At 40.1% G+C, this 16,338-nt stretch overlaps 1 protein-coding gene across 3 annotated transcripts in view; it reads left to right on the top strand.

Moving 5' to 3' along the window:
• Window positions 1-16,338, top strand: part of LOC123973418 (TSC22 domain family protein 1-like) — a 33,325-nt gene that overhangs the window by 6,044 nt on the left and 10,943 nt on the right. Inside the window, exon 3 of one of the 3 annotated variants that reach the window (XM_046053418.1) lies at window positions 4,292-5,273. The exons of the other annotated variants lie outside the window; for them this stretch is intronic. Within the exon in view, the coding sequence (XP_045909374.1) occupies window positions 4,292-4,313 (22 nt within the window). The 3' untranslated portion in view covers window positions 4,314-5,273. Of the gene's footprint in view, window positions 1-4,291; window positions 5,274-16,338 lie in introns of those variants that run through there. 3 annotated transcript variants of the gene reach the window in all.

Genomic DNA, 16,338 nt, shown 5'->3' with positions numbered 1-16,338 from the left:
TGTGGTATGACTGACTGGTATTGATTACTGCCTCTTTGCACAAAATGAGAGTAAAGTTATTTTACCTTCTTAAAGCCACTTTAATGGAGGCATTTGTAAGACATGGGACTTTTTTTCCCATTTGTGTATTAATTGCAGAGGTGCAAGTCCCTCTCATAAAAACTGATTTGTTCTCTATCTTGTAGGGAGATAGAGATAGATATATATATTTATTTATTTACAGGCATGTTCTGGCAGGGTGTCGGTGTCTCATGTCAGTGGTTGTACAGTTCCTATGACCTGCTGTGTGGCTCACATATTTTCTGGTTTGAACGTGTGGGAAGACCCGGCCATCATTAATCCACACCTAAGGTGCTGCTGTAAAACACCAGAGTCTCTTTAGAGTGTGTGTGTGTGTGTGTGTAAGAGAGCGAGAGAGTGTATTGAATGAGGTAGCGTGTCAATCGTGCATTTGCTCTATCTGCACTGACGAGTCATTAATGGGATATGTTCAAGATGGGTGGGTGGTCTGGATGTGTGTGGGCAGGCTGCTGCTTGACTCCTGGGTTTTGTAGGGCATTCATGGTAAATCAGTGATTAGAAAAAGTACCAAATGTTTAATCGTGTGAGTAAAATGTGACTAAAGTTAGATCAGTTGCAGATTTAAATGGGACAAAGAGTCCTTTCTTTGTATTTAAGGATGTGGTTTTATGCAGTCATGCTGTTTCGCTTTTGTGTGTGTGTGTGTGTTTCCGGATGTCCTGTAGTTTAGTTTTTGTTTCACACCTTGGAGACAGCGTTTTGACGAGGACGAGAGGTAATGGTTAGCAAAATTGGCGTTGTTTGGTAGGACCTTGGTGTAGCACAGAGGTTAGGGTTGGCATTTTAGTGCATGGTATAATTTTTGTACTCTTTATGTAAATACATTTATAAACTTTTTAAAATAACACATTTTCTATATACTTTTAGTTCTGTTCATTTTGTATGTGGCTTGAGTGGTTGAACTCATTTCAGATACTTTATTGTATGATAAGTTTACAGTTTTATTATTTTATTTTTATGCCTCTTTCACTTTGTCCCTTTCCCAAGTCAGTCTGTTTTAAATTTTCTTATAATAATATGTAATTCAGTTTTTTTGGGGGGGGGAGTGTTTTTCATAAGCAATCATTAAAGATTTGAGATTTTGGTCCAAGTACTTTGGTTTCTCAATGTTAATGCTTTCTGTCAGCATGTGACATGATCTTAGTACAGTTTTGTTTATCGATAGTTGGTTTAATTTTTCCAGCCCTGATATAGTTGCTAAATCAGGTGGTGCAGTTTCAGGTTATTCTACTCAACTATTCACATTGATGGAGTCACCACTAAACATTGGCTGATGGCTTTGATTCAGATATGTTTTTGGTTTTTTTTATACATCCCAGTGTTTCCCCTAGGATGGGGTTGTAGCAGCGGAGGTGAAGTGGATTTTATTTTGTGCGCTGGCAATGTGCTCCCTGCTTTATATCTGGATATAAAACACCAACATTCAGTGTTTCCCACAGATTGACAGCGTAACTGTGGCGGGGGGGGGCAGTCAACTGTCACAGGTGTCATGCCGAATTTTGCATGCCTGCCGAAAATTCTATGAAAATGCATTAAAGTTCTGCTTTTAAACGCTATACTATTCTTTGTGGGGTTCATCAATAGTGATAAATGATCAGTATATATTTTATGAACGTTTAGATTTGTTAATATATTATTACACTTAGTAAAAGTACCATTTCTTGAGATTCAGCAAAAACATGTGGCATTAACCGCATTCAAACAGCAAAGTGTCCTCCCGCGAGGTGTATGCAATTCACGGCAGGCCTGCAGAATTCGGCACAACACCTGCGCTGCAAAACGTCACTAGACCTCGTGGGAGCAAGGCCTGATCATTGTTATAAACTCACTAAGCTCACGCAGTCTACCGGAGGTAGATTGTGTCTGACTTGACAGCGCTGTTTTTATTCCCCTATTTATCAAGTCGGCGAAAGTCAGCCAGTTATCTCGAGCGCACCTGTAGACTACCTGTTATACAGCGTGGTAACTTCGACAGGTATTTTCCAAAGTTAACATAGCTCTCCTTATTAGCTAGGCTCCTTACATGCTTGCTGATAATGGTTTTGAAGATTGGTCTCCGACATTGACAGCGTTGTGTTGGACAGATTTGTGCAGCTGTGTTTATGATACCAACCATTAAATTCACAGATGGGTCTCTTGTCAGTGTTTGCGAGAGAGAGAAAGAGATGGAGCGACCGAGTGAGAGGATGTGCAGAGCAAATATGCGCTGCGCAGTGCTGCAATCAAGAACAATTTTAAAATGGGTCGCCAAATTTACTTGGGCGGGCCGCCCAAAACAGGGGAAAGACTGAATCACAACATTTATCACATGTTGCAAAAGAATTTGGTTGGGGGGTTTGCGGGTCCTTCTGTTTTCCAGTAAAAATAATGCAATTTCACATCATTTTGGACCATTATTATTACCATATCTGTGTACAAAAATTTGGAAAAGTTCAGCAGACTATAAATAAACAACAATCATAAAGCTAAACTTTCTAAAAAAGTCTAATGGGGAGTAATTTTAACCAATAGATGTGGGGAAATTGATTTAGTTAGTTTTAATGCTCTCCACAATGATTTTACATTCATAGCACAGCACCCAAGCTGTTTTGGGCCTCATTTCCTAAATCTTTTTAGCTCAGAATCATTATACACTGAGCAAAATTATAAATGCAACACTCTTGTTTTTGCCCCATTCATCACCAGCAAGACTTTCTCTATGTACACAAAAGGCCTACTTCTCTCAAATATTGTTCAAAAATCTGTGTTAGTGAGCACTTCTCCTTTGCCGAGATAATCCTTCCACCTCGCAGGTGTGGCATATGAAGATGTGGATCAGACAGCATTGGTGTTGCACTGGTGTGCCTTCGGTTGGCCACAATAAAAGGCCACTCGAAAATGTGAACTGTCCCGATTATTACTTTTTACTGGCCCCGGGCCATTGGGCCCCCGTTATTGTAGAGCCCTGTATACAGTATGTGTACAGGACAGAGCTGTACACCAGTTTAATCCAAGCTTGTACCTGATGTTCTCAACCCTGGACAAGCAGGTTGTAATGACATGTGGCTAATTAATGTTACTTCCTATAAATGTAGCCAAAGTTACATAGCAGCTAAAAGACGTACTGTTTCCTGCTCAGCTTCCAGACCGGACTGTTCTAGTAGTTGAGGAAACAACCGACAGACTTTTATTAATGGACACACTGTGACTTACGCTGTACATTCACTGCCAACTAACTGCTACTTGATTAAGGTATCGACCGAAATTGCCCGGTATCAAAACTTCTCAAGTGAAACGAGTAATGCAATCGATTTATTTGTAAACAAATCAGGAAATAAATAACTGTGCCCGCACGGCGGTTGTTAGCGTAGGCATCAGCTGCACTCTCGTGCATGTGCAGCTCCCACTCCTTACTCGTTTTCTACTTCTTACTGTCGTCTATTTGAGGTTTGCGACTTGCCACTAAAGAAAAAAGTACTCGCGGAGATCTTTCAATTCAGTTCAGCCTTAAAAACAATCCGCTAACTTTCACTGTCACTTTCCTTTCTGCGATTCTCATTCACTCACGCGCGCACACACACATTACTCACATCCCTGTTCCTTAGAAGACCTAACTTATGCTGCTCTAACAGCACCTGCCACGTAGAAGTCTTTTGAAGAATCATTAATCATCAGAATTAGTAATTGTCATTAGTAAATGACATTTTAGTAGAGGTGGCCATTCATTGAATATAGGGGAAACACTGCATCCTTTTTAACTAAATTACATATACATATCTATGTGGCACATAAATATCTTTTTTTTGTGCTTGTCTCAGATGTCAGCGGCATTCAACACCAGTGTCGTGTTGAATATGAGAAGTATAAGTGGTTGTTCTGACTAAAATTGTTGGTGGGGGCGTGTTACTTCAGCTGTCATGTCTGAACCCTTGCATGTATTTGACTTGCCACCACCGCAGTGCCAGTGATGACTGAGTTGAGCCAGGCACACCCTCTTTGTCATTACTAGCCTGCATCTTTTTGCAGAAGCCCCTGCTGTGCCACACAATGATCTCATTGAAGTGAATATAGATGCTGCATTTTTTTTTTTTTTTTTTTTTTTTTTTTTAACGCAGTGCTATTGTTGGTCTGAACACTGAATGTGTGAAGGCTCAGGGGAATGTGGGCTGGCTGGCAGCATGATTGCTATCTCTGCTGCTCTCTGTTTTGAATGTAATCTTCCCCCTGGCAGTGCGGGGAACCTGTGTGTCTGATGGGCCAGTTACTCATTGTGTGGAGATCAACGAGATCCCCAGAATTCACAACGCACAGAGGAAGTGACCCAATCTGACCCAACCCAACTTAGTCAGGTCAGCTGAAGTCTGTTGATACCACTGAGGACACAGCAGACTGGACCAGTTGGAACCAGACTGAGCAGAGCTGTGCATCACTGTTCCATCTTAGATAAATGTTTCCTTCAGCGTTCACTCTGTAGATGGTTTTGTTTGTGCATTGACTAGGGGAAGGTTATGCTACAGACTATGACAAACCTGATGTCCAGATGATCCAGTCTGTCATTCTACAGTGCATCTTAGATAAAAGAGATGGTCTGATCATTGGCCACATCTTGGTTTGTTTACCCTTTAAAGGGTAACTTCGTTATTTACTGTTTTTGTCAAGGGACTGTGGTTGCTTTGAATAGAGTGCTATAGCGATATATATTTCTGTTTAAACAAAAGGTCTTACTCTTTAAAAGTCGGGATTTCCATAATGTTGTCAGACACTTAACGTAACGTAATGTAACAACAATCTGAGCCTGTCTGTGGCAAAGACAAGCACTTTAGTGGACGTACTTTGATGGGACTGCAGCACGCTCATTCAATACTTCGCCAATTTCAAAAACTGTTTTCTCCATTCGTCACTCAGACACACAAAAATTGGAAGATCCAGTTTTAAAAATACTGAAGTTATAGCCACTAGTTGTACCCACAGCTGTATGAGTTTAGTGGCAACACTGTCCTGTGCTGAATCCTCGCCCACCATCGCTTTTCTTGTTCTGTTACATGGGCATCATGGTGTATCATAGATGTTTTTCTTGTAACATATTGCAAAATGCAGAATCGCTTGCAATGTTGTGTATTATTAGTATCAAACACTCTGTATGATTGAAAGTTTGTAGTTTTGTCTTATATAGAGCATGGTAACTTATCACATTTAGAAAATGTTTTAAAATAAATGTAAAAGGTTTACCTGCCTTTGTTGGGAAGTGATATTTAATGTCTTTGTCCTTTTGTCACGTTAATTACATGAAATAAATATAATAAAAACAGACCCAATAACTTCTCCTCTCCTGAAAACATTCATGACTTGCTAACGCTCCTGTTTTTCACTGCCCTCTTCCGCCTTCCTCCCGGCTCACAGCAGTATGTTTAATGTTACGGTAGTTGGGGGGGGTGGAGGCTACGCTGCCAAAAACCCATATCGGGTTTGGTCCGTTTTCTCATGTGGATCTGATTCTTGATCTTGTAATTAACAAAATTATAAACGGTGCATAGGTACAAAACAGGGCTGGAAACGTGTGTACGCCACTTCCCAAGCAAAGGTTGTGATCTGTGAAAAACAAACTTGACCGGAGAATGTACGCTCATAAACTGTAGAAATGAGAAATGGCAAGTTGGCGACTTCAAACTATGGGTGTTTTGAAGTGTCGGACATGGAGCTCCCTCACATGCGCCACCTTTCAAGTGGATTGTGATTTATAAAGGGAACATTGCTTACAAGTGTACGTACGCATGGTTTGATAAGTCTGAATATTTTTGGCGTATGCCGCTTTTGGCCGCACATACGCTTTTAGTGAAGATTCTAGGCACAGTTTTATAAATGAGACCCCTTGTCAGTCCAAAAGAAAGGCATTTATTAAAGGCTGCTGATTCCAAATGATTCAATCCTTTTTTAAAGCTATTTAATCAAACCTTACAAATATTGAGGAGATGATGTTTTGTTTTTGTTTTTTTTAAAGTCATATTTCCCAGATTATTTTATGAAACTGAGCCGGAAAGGACTTAAAATGCACTCGGACCAAGATTGGACACGTGTTGTACCTTAACAAGCAGTCAACATCATTGACTGACTTCATGGCAAACACTCAGACTCCATCGTAAAGTTGTTATTTTTCGTGGCAAATGCACCAGTAATTGTGGCACTGTTTAGGCTGTTGGCTTTATTAAATAGACCTCTGGTTTGTCCACAGTTGCACGTCACTGAAGTGTTTCACTAAAAGTAAACAACATTTGTTATTTGTTATGCTGCTGACACCTCCCCCATCCGTACCACACAGACATAACCAGAGAACACCAGAAAACAGCAGAGCAGCAAACATGCTGTGTATGAGCGAGGGAGGGAGGTCTCAGTACAGGCTACTGAATGTTTACTATGTCTCTCTACGCCAAGCGGGGGAAGCATGAATGGCAGAATGCAGCTAAACAAGGAAGATTTTAAGCAGTTTACTGTGTGTTGATGAAATGGAGATTAATAAAAACCACTCTCTAAATTGCCACATGCCTTGGTCCGTTGCTTGCTCATTTGCTTTGTGCAGATGCGTCATTCATTTCGTTTGTCTGTGTCCCCTTCTCTCAGATGGTTTATTTTTCCATCAATAAACAGGATTGTTTCACTTAAGAGTGCGGTGGGGAAACTAATGGCTTGTAATGGACGATAATGGATTGTGTTTTTAGCCTGCCTTTCATCTTTGAGAAAATTGCCCGCCCACCCCTGAACTAACACACACACACACACACACACACACACACACACACACACACACACACACACACACACACACACACACACACACACACACACACACACACACACACACACACACACAGAGCCATGATAGTCTAACCTTGTTGAAAAACTGCTCCTGCTGTTTTTGTTTTGGTTCTTTTTGTACCTGTATAATATAAGCAGTTGCATTTTTGCTTCAACTGTTCATTTATTATCTTTCCACTGATGGGTCTGTAGTGTCTTAGGTTGTCACAATATAATTACACTCAAAATGGGTTGTGCTGTTTGGTTCACGAGAGGCTCAGTGTTTTTTGCTTTGTTGTGTGAATAAGACAGTTTGTAGCGCTGCAAAGAAAAACATGTTTTTGTGATAGATTGTCATACTAATTCACTTCCTTATTAATTCAGGAGAACTTACATGCTGGTAGATTGTTTGTTTGGTCCGGTGCTCACTGCTAACAAATTACAGCATCATTGTCCGATTTTTGGCCGCATGCTCAAGAGCTATAAGATGGTATTGATTTTGTGGTCATCTATAAAAAAACAAACAAAAAAAACCAAAACATTTTTAATCACAGTGGATACTTTCTGTAGGCCAAGTTTTGTAATGTAAGTTTTCTGTAACTTCCTGATTTCAGCCTACTTAATTTCTTTAGAAGAAATCCTGCTCTTGAGAACAGATACCTCAAGAGGAAAAATGCTATTTTCTTTAAAAACAACAAAAGAAAATAGCCTAGACTTTTTTTGTCTGGTACAAATATTTAAACAGGAATGACACAAGACCCTTCAGAAGCAAGTGCTTGCACGTTAACTGGAGGTTTAAATACTCAAAGTAAGTGTGAGGCACTTGCTGGAGCTGCTGTATTGTTGTAATGCGTTGTAGTAAAGGTTGTCATCTGTTGGAGAGGCCAGCTATTGAACAGAACGATAAAGGAGGATTCATTATTTTGTGGTAGTTTAGACCTCCTGTTGTCTACAACATGTGTGGCCTAATATTTGTAGGCTTTAGTGGGCTGCCACTGTCATCCCCCTAAACATGCAGGCAATGTGCTGAATCATGGCTGGGATTCCTGTGGCCAGAACACTGTCCAGTCAGCTCCAGGAATTACACACTCTCGCACACAAACACACACACTCACAAATAAAGAGTGCAGTGGATGACTTTGCTATCGGCATTCCTGCTTTTTTCTCCTCCGTGTCTTTCATACAGTTTATTCTGCTTCTCTCTCAGTTTGGTTCGTTTTATATATTTGTTTCTTCAGCCTGACAGGAATCAAAGCTGCCGGGGTCATCTTAGGATATATGCAAAGTAACTGATAAAACCATAATGACGTACTACCTTAATTCATATCTGTGTTCTCTTTGCTGATGGGCTGAACAGAGCAGCTAAATGGCCACAAAACTATACACACTAACTTGTAAACCGTATGTCAGAAAGTAATATGTTTGCTGTTACAAGATCCTGTGAGGCATTTTGGACTTGGCTTTATGCCCATAATGAGGCGCGCATCCTGTGCGCAGCAGTGACAATTCATCTTCAGGTCCCTGAATATAAGTTAAATATTATTCACTGGCTCTAACGCTCGATTGTTGTCATGCCGTATATATTATAACTACATAAGAAAGGGCAAGCAATCAGCAAGGACTGCAATAAACTATTATTTACGTTATTGATTAATCTGAGGATTCATTTCTTGATTTATAGTTTGGTATATAAAATGTTACAAAATAGTAAAGAATGTCATCACAATTTCCTTCAGTCAAGGTGGTGTGTTCTTGTCCAAATCCAAAGAGATTTAAATTACTACTATAGAAGTTTAACCCCCCCCCCCCCCCCATTTAAACTAGTTATTGAAAATAAAAATAGATGCAGACTGAACTACTGACTTGTCTAGGCATTAAATGAAACCTGGTCTGGTAACGGCAAAGAAGCACAAAGACGTTCAGAGGGACAGATACCAGCAGACAAATATTGTCATACTAAAAGTGTTTCTCATGATCCGATCAATCTCATGCCTGTACAGAGCTAGACTTGGGGGTTGACAGGTTTGCATAGCTTAGCATAAAGACTGTAAGCAGGGGCAAACGGCTAGCCTGGCTCTGGTCACAGACACTGCTCAAATATTAGCAGTGTGTGCGTGGATGATCATGGCGTGTCACAGGGGGTAACCATTTATTTGTGTGGTTTGCTCAGGTTGATGGAGGAGATAGTTTCAGCCTTTCAGCTTGGCTGTGGATGACGTGAGAGCTCTATCCAGCAAGTGTCTTTTCCCATAGGGTTTGATATTCATTCTTGCTTTGTGTGAGCTAATCCCCTTCTCCATGCTCTGTGACACAATGGGGGTGGGGGTCTGCTGGAGGGAGGGGTGAAGTTTTTATTTAAAATTTTCTCCAATAGTCTAGCCAGCTGCTTCTCCTTTTGGCATTAATAAAGCACAAAGACACGTTGCTCTTCCACATATGTGTGTCCATATATTGAATGTATTCATGTAGCCCACCCAACTAGGCTTCTTTGTAAGTCTGCGTTGAAATGCAGTTGATTTAAAAAAAAAAAAAAAAAAAAAAAAAAAAAAAAAAAAAATCTGTAATTAGATTTTGAATTTAATACTGTTTTGAAGCTGAGTGTGTGTGTGTGTGTGTGTGTGTGTGTGTGTGTGTATCAAAAGTAAAAAATCACACCAAAACATGTTTTTAATCAATTTGTTCTTAGCATAACATACTTTATACATTTACTTTGGTCACTGTTGGCACAGCCAGTTTAGCATTAATGCCAACTATACTCTGCCTGCAAACCACTTTCAGCTCTGTAAATAGTGCTGTGCTGTACTGCCCCCTGCTGGTTGTCAAGCTGTGTTCTGCCTGCATACCTCTGGCTCATAATGTCTGTACGGTTTTATGCTTAAAATGCACAATATTTGTCAAGGCCTATAAGTCTTAACATTGACTGGTCAAATGACCGTGGGAGAGTGCTGAAGTACCTCTGCTATGAATTCTCCCAGGCATGCTAGCCTGGGCTCTGGGAGGGGAAAGTGAAGCAGCAGAGCCACACATTCATGCACTGGAAACAAAATCCAGATCTGTGTTCACACATGCAGAATGACCTCTTTCTGACCAAACAGTGGTGGTGCATTGTCAGTCGGGTTAGTCAGCCGAACAAATTGTAATACCTTATTATTAATCCCCCCCAAATACAGTAACATCTGAGACTTGACACTCAGTCATGTGGAAGTTATTGAGATCACAAAGCAGTCGAAAGAGTCGTTAAAGTCGCATAAAAGGCAACATGGGGTTGTAACTGACCAGTGGGGTAAATTTTATTTTTTTTTAGTAGGAGCACATTTAAAAACAACAAACTTTGACCAGAGTGTTTTACAAAGAGATTAAATAAAAAAACAGGAATTATTAAATTATTATTACAGTGAAATGAACCCATCAACAGTGTTGCAATTCATTCACTGGAAACAAGTTAAAGTAAAAATCTAAGTCTCACAAAAGAAGTCTTAAAGAAAACTGTAATGAAGGGTTGAAGAATGAGGGGGATATAGTTGGCCATTTGGGTGGTTTGTCCCAATGGTCTGTATCGTTTGAACAAGTACAGTGCTATATTGCATCCAATCTCACCACTCATTGTCCTGGAAACAAGGCAGTGCCATTCCTCTTAATAACTAAGTAAATCACTGGTCTTTGAGAATCAGCCATGTGCACATCTTTATTGCCTAGGTGCTTTAAAGCATTTGTGATGACAGGTAGTAGAAGTTGTTTGTGCTGATGAAAAGAGGCAGATCAGTTAAAAAGAAGGCAGTGTGTTTTTTCCTCAAAGTAGGGCCATTTACACCTGGCAATAAAATGCTCTTCATATCTAGATTATATCTAGATATGATTTTAACCTGATTTTATTTACACCTGGTATTAATGTGTCTGAAGTGTCCACACTGTGTCCCACCTTTTGCTACGTTTGCACCTCCCGTCCAGACTAAAACAACAAATCCAAAGACCTAAAACGGAGAAGTTTGAAAACATCGACGACCCTGTTTCCGTTTTAAAACTCCCGGATAGAGTTTAATGCAGACAGGCACTGAATGAAGACACTCGCATTTGGCTTCCTGATTGGGTCTTATAAGTCATGCAAAGCAAAAACACAAATAACGCATAGCCTACACTTGTACTGTGCATGTTGCCAAGTCCCAGTCTGTTTTCTTCCATCACAGTCACTTTGTGCTCCCGTGTAACTGTCAGTAACCGTTCCACCTTGTTTTCAGTCCGTGCAAAAAAAAAAAAATCTCCATTGTGGTTATTCATTTTTAGTGTACTTTCTTCTTTTGCCAAATCTTCTGCAACGGCGGAGTAGACAATCTGCTTCATATTTACACCAGCATGTGCATGCCCAGTATACATGAATGGCCACTAGATGTGAGGTTTTCATCATTTTTAATATAAAAGTAGATCAATTCTAATACGCTGCTAAAACGCTAGTGTGGACGGAGACCAAACATCACATCCTCCTCTCATTTGTGTGGGTCCTAAAAATGCTTTGTGGCTGTAGAATGTATGTAATGTTCAGCTGGAAAGTGAAACTTAAGTTCTGCCCGGGATCGTTTCCTTGCACTACCTTTTTTGATTTCATCCAGCATCTGCAGGTTAAACCTCTGCTACACTGGACTATCAGAATCAGAAAAAAACTGTGGCCATTACAAGGCGCTGGAAATATATATTTAATGACTTTGAGTTTATTATGTACAGACTTGTTTGTGCTATGACAGTAAATCATTAGACACAAAACTAATCAAACTCCTTTTGTCTACTCCCAGACAGTGATGACAGCTTGCAGACATACTGAGGCTTTGTGTTCAAAGAAAAGCAAGAACCGACTAAACTGGATTTTTGAGTTTTTGTCAGATGTTTCTCTGATCAACAAGGCCCAACAAAGGCATGGTGCATGGCGTTTGGGATTAACTGGTGGCTTTCTGGCAGAAATGAATCACTTAACAGGAATCCAACCCTAAAACAGGACTTTCAGGATCTATTCAAGTCTTGTAAAAGTTTAATTTGTAGTAAAGCCTGTAGTAGTGCTAGTATTTGCCACCAGATGGCAGTGTATACCAGCCTAGCGCTTTGAAGTTTCAGTGCCTCTTCCTAAAGCCAGTGGGGCTGACATAATGTGGCTACTTCAATGTCAAAAAACCTTTTTTAACCTCTGCTCAGGGGGATATTAATGTATCCTATCGGTGAGGTTCTGTTGGACTGGGAGCAGTTCCATTTTTATTGCCATTGTAAATTACAAACATTAAACCAGTGACTGGCAGAGTGTAGGGTTATTTCCATCTGATATCTATTTGTTTTTACAGTGATACTCCAAAGTAGAAACAAGCTTGTCTGTACTTCCTGACCCCCTGGTATATTGTCATTAATCTGTTTTTCTTTTTTCTTTCTTTCATGTTTCCCTGTGGCCTACTCTTTTGCTGTTACAGGTAAGACTTTAAAAAATATATTGTTTTGACTCTCTACAATCCAAGTTTTATTAATTTAGAAAGTTCTGTGGAATTAAGATTATAAAAGGGCAGCGTAAACTTCTTCTTAACTGCATAAGCTGAACCAACTGGCCCTACTTAAAGTACGTCTGCAACATTAAAAGTCAGTCGCTCCCTTTACTTGAGGGAAGTTACAGAAAGCACAATTTACTTAAAGTTTTTCAAGTGCGTTACAGGGGACTTTGTCACCAGTAGATGGCAGTGTGAATTGCTGTTACTTCTGCATACCTTTGTAATGTGTGAAAGACACCATTGTACTGGACAAATTCAGTTCTTGCTACATTTCGGCAACTGTTCTGCAAATTCAAACAGCTTATTTTCTTTTTGTGGTCACCATTTGAAACATCGTCATCTTGTTCATTTGCCATTTTGGGTCAGCTGAGAAAGCTGTGACCAAACTAGCCAGATGTGTAGGAAATATCATGCTTTGTGGCCGTCGTGAGAACACTAGCAGTTTGTAGTGAAGACTGTTTATATAAACGGTATTCATTATCAGATGTTCTCTGCTGATCACCGGTAACAAACCAGGCCCAGATTCCTAAACAACTTTCAGAGTAATATACTGTTATTCAGCCTGAACTAAGTGTCACTGTAAAATGACCTTATTAAGGGTTCTAATAGTTGGCTTATAAACATCCTGGCCTCTTTACATTTGGAATAAGGCAGAAATGGACAGAAAGTTCAAGTATTAGAAGGACCATCTCAGTGGAAGAATGATGGTCAGTACAGATTGTCTGACTGTAAAGCCTTCAGGAAACAGTTTGTTTGTAGCTAAGCTGTGCTGATGATGGCTCCGCTGGCGTCAGAGATTTAGGCCCTGATGGTGGAGTCATCATTAATTAATCCACTTGCTGTACCATCTACTGCTCTTCACTTGTAATCCTTCATGTGCGCACACACACACACACACACACACACACACACACACACACAAATGAGAAAGAGACAGGAGTTGTAACCCTTTGTTGCAGAGTTATTGATTTGTTGACCTCTCCCTGACCTGTTTCATCAGCTGATGAAAAAGCACTGTAAGACACAGCAAACCAAAGTACTTGTCAGGGGCAAATCGGAATAAATTGAGATTAGGTTTCTCTGAAACATCATTATTTTAGGGGTATAACAGAGAGAAGGTAAAATAATCAAATTTGCAGTATACCTTAATATCTTTACCAGTTTATTTTGCATATTGATAGCTTCACCTTTCTGTTTACATCAGTTTTGTTTTTCAACAGCAGCTGAACTGTAGTGGAAACTATACTGTTCACTCGTTTACAGCTTTTCTCTATTAACAATCCAGAAAATAATGACATGAAAAGTAGTTGAATTTGACATCACTTGGATTTTTAGTTCTTTTTACTACCCTTGAATGAAAAGTTGGGGGACACTACAAATGTTTGAATAGGTGCATGTCCTCAACATTGATTGATCTAAAATAGACTTCATGTTGCTAGTTTTAAACACATACTGCGTGTTTAAAACTGTATTTAGTTGGACTAACCAAGGGAGATCATTGGTTAATGTACAGTATCTCTCATCAGTTTACAAATAGAAAAACAGGACTCCTCCTGATGTTGTTTCATCTTGTCAGCTAAAAACATCTAGATACAATACCAGTGCATCCGCCCACTGCTTGCACTGATTTGGAGACCTGCCGATTTTGATGGTGGGAGGTTTGTTTAAATGTAGACTAGGGCATGAGAGAGACAGAGAGATGACTCACTTTGTATTGTGGTTATGTGGAGTATTAAGAGAATGCAGCCTCCCACCAGCCAACACATACACACTTGGAGTATATCATTCTGCTTGCTATAAGGTGGAGGGTGTGTGTGTGTTGTAAAGCTTTGTGAGTAATCTGTCCTCCTCCGTCCGTCTCTAAAAGATGATGAGGCATACTTTGGGGGGGGGGGGGGGGGGGGGGGGGGGGGGCGCGATGTTCAATTGAAATGGAAACTCCCTTATCTTTGGGGAGGGGCTATTTGAGTTTTAAGACCTTGAAAAGTGAAAACGTTCTCTAAAGATGTAGTTTCGTCAACAAAGTTGCCAAAGTTGAAAAGAAACCCCAGCTGACTTGATAAATGTTTCTCTGAAAAGCCTGGGGCACAACAGGCATATCTTGATTTGATTTTAATGTTGCTATTCTTCAGTGCTTTATATGGCTCTCAAAATCCATTACTGACGCCATTGAATATATGAACAAAGCTGTAAGGTGTTTTTATGTAACGGATGCCTGTTGGGAATGTACATTATGAGTTCACTTATTTTTAATTTCAACTACCAGTGAGTTATATAAAGAAATTATACATGTCTTTAAAATGAGTATCTTATAACTGCACATATTCTCATATACTGGAGTGCGATCAGCTGTAACTACAGCAGGAGTGAAAGTCATGATTGAACTGTTACAGCAAGACAGGTCTGAATTAAACTGTGTTGATGTGTTGGCTGTTTAAAAACACAGGTACATCTAATTGTTGATTCTGTATATTTACATATCTATAAGGAGATATTAATAACTTCATTCACCCTCCAAGCCCTTAATGCGCCTTTCTCTCCTCGTCTTTATTGCTGCGGTTAGCATTATTTCTGTCCTCTGTTGTCTGGACTCGGAGCGCTCTGTGTTCTTTGGCTGCTAATCCTTTTAATGCCAGGTTTCACTCCACATTACTCAAACCTGCTGCTCACACACACATCACACACACTTATGTAACTTGGATCTTCTTTGTGTGTGTGGTTGTGAAAAAGAGAGGGAGAGTTGGGACCTTTTCTAAAACAGGTTACTTTTCCCCGCTGATGTTGTTTTCTGAGCAACATATCGCGGGTTGCATTTATCATCAGAAGCAGAAGATCTTCCTGCTGTAACTGAGTAGGGTTGGGTATCATTTCAATTTTAGCGATTCCGATTCTTCTACTTATCAAATCAGGTTCTTATCAAATCTCGGACTCCTTCAAATCTTGTTGTAACTCTGTTATATTTGTTCACTTTCTCCTCACTCATCTTCCCCTTCATGGCTAAACTGAAAGGAGTTTCTGTACTAGAGGCGGGTCTCTGGGGACTCATATTTAAGAAAATATATATTGGAATAATTTGTAGACATCTTTACCTTCAATATAAAAGGTCATAAAAACTTAGCTCATCTGCGTTTTGTACCTGTCGAGGCCCCTGTTAGCTTTAGCTGTATCTGGGGCATCATTGTAGCTGGGAGATCGCAACACACTGAACGCTGTGCCTTCCCTAAGATTGCCGCCGTGTTGAAGTAAATGCTTCGTCGTGTTGGAGGTGCTTCCTTCCTTGCACGAAACATCCTTACAGCAGGTGTTGTATTTTGCTGTGTCATTGTCTTTGTGAAGCTAAGCCATACTTTTGAGCGACTGCTGCACTCCGCCATGGTCCAGCAATGTCAACAGTAACAAATGACGTGATGCTAGGGCCTGTAAGTGCTACTTTTATAGACTGTAAAATGCTTACTGCAGTTCAAACGGGTGCACGAATTAAATATATTAAGCAAAATTGAAATGCACGTGTCTAAACTAATCCATGGTTCTTGGAAATTTGGTAACGGTTCCAACTTGGAACCGGTTCTCGATACCCAACCCTATAACTGAGACATCATTGTTTCATTTCTTTAGTCTTGAATAATTTATAAGGATGTTGAAGGACCATGCCTGTGTTTTTGTGCATGTTAAGCCCCTGTGGTAGATGTCATTTGCAGTGTCTGTGTGTTTATGTGCAGAATCATCAGCGGTGCTTGCGATTGGTCAGATCGATAGATATGTAGTAGTATTAGAGTCCGAGAGGATATGTCTCCTTGCGTCGTGCATCCTACACGTTGCTGTTTGTGTTGCTTGTTGAAACGATGCACAACCAAATATCCCCTGTCAATATTTTAACGTTTCTGACTTTGTATTGCAGAAATGCACAAATCTTTACCTGATCTCTTTCTAAATTTAGCAGAAAGGTCAATCAGAATATCGGGGTTGAGAATCT

Source organism: Micropterus dolomieu, linkage group LG07 (assembly GCF_021292245.1).
Source record: "Micropterus dolomieu isolate WLL.071019.BEF.003 ecotype Adirondacks linkage group LG07, ASM2129224v1, whole genome shotgun sequence".
Taxonomy (NCBI): Eukaryota; Metazoa; Chordata; class Actinopteri; order Centrarchiformes; family Centrarchidae; genus Micropterus; species Micropterus dolomieu.
The sequence above is the reverse complement of the archived record's forward strand: the minus strand, read 5'-3'. Positions and strand labels throughout refer to the sequence as shown.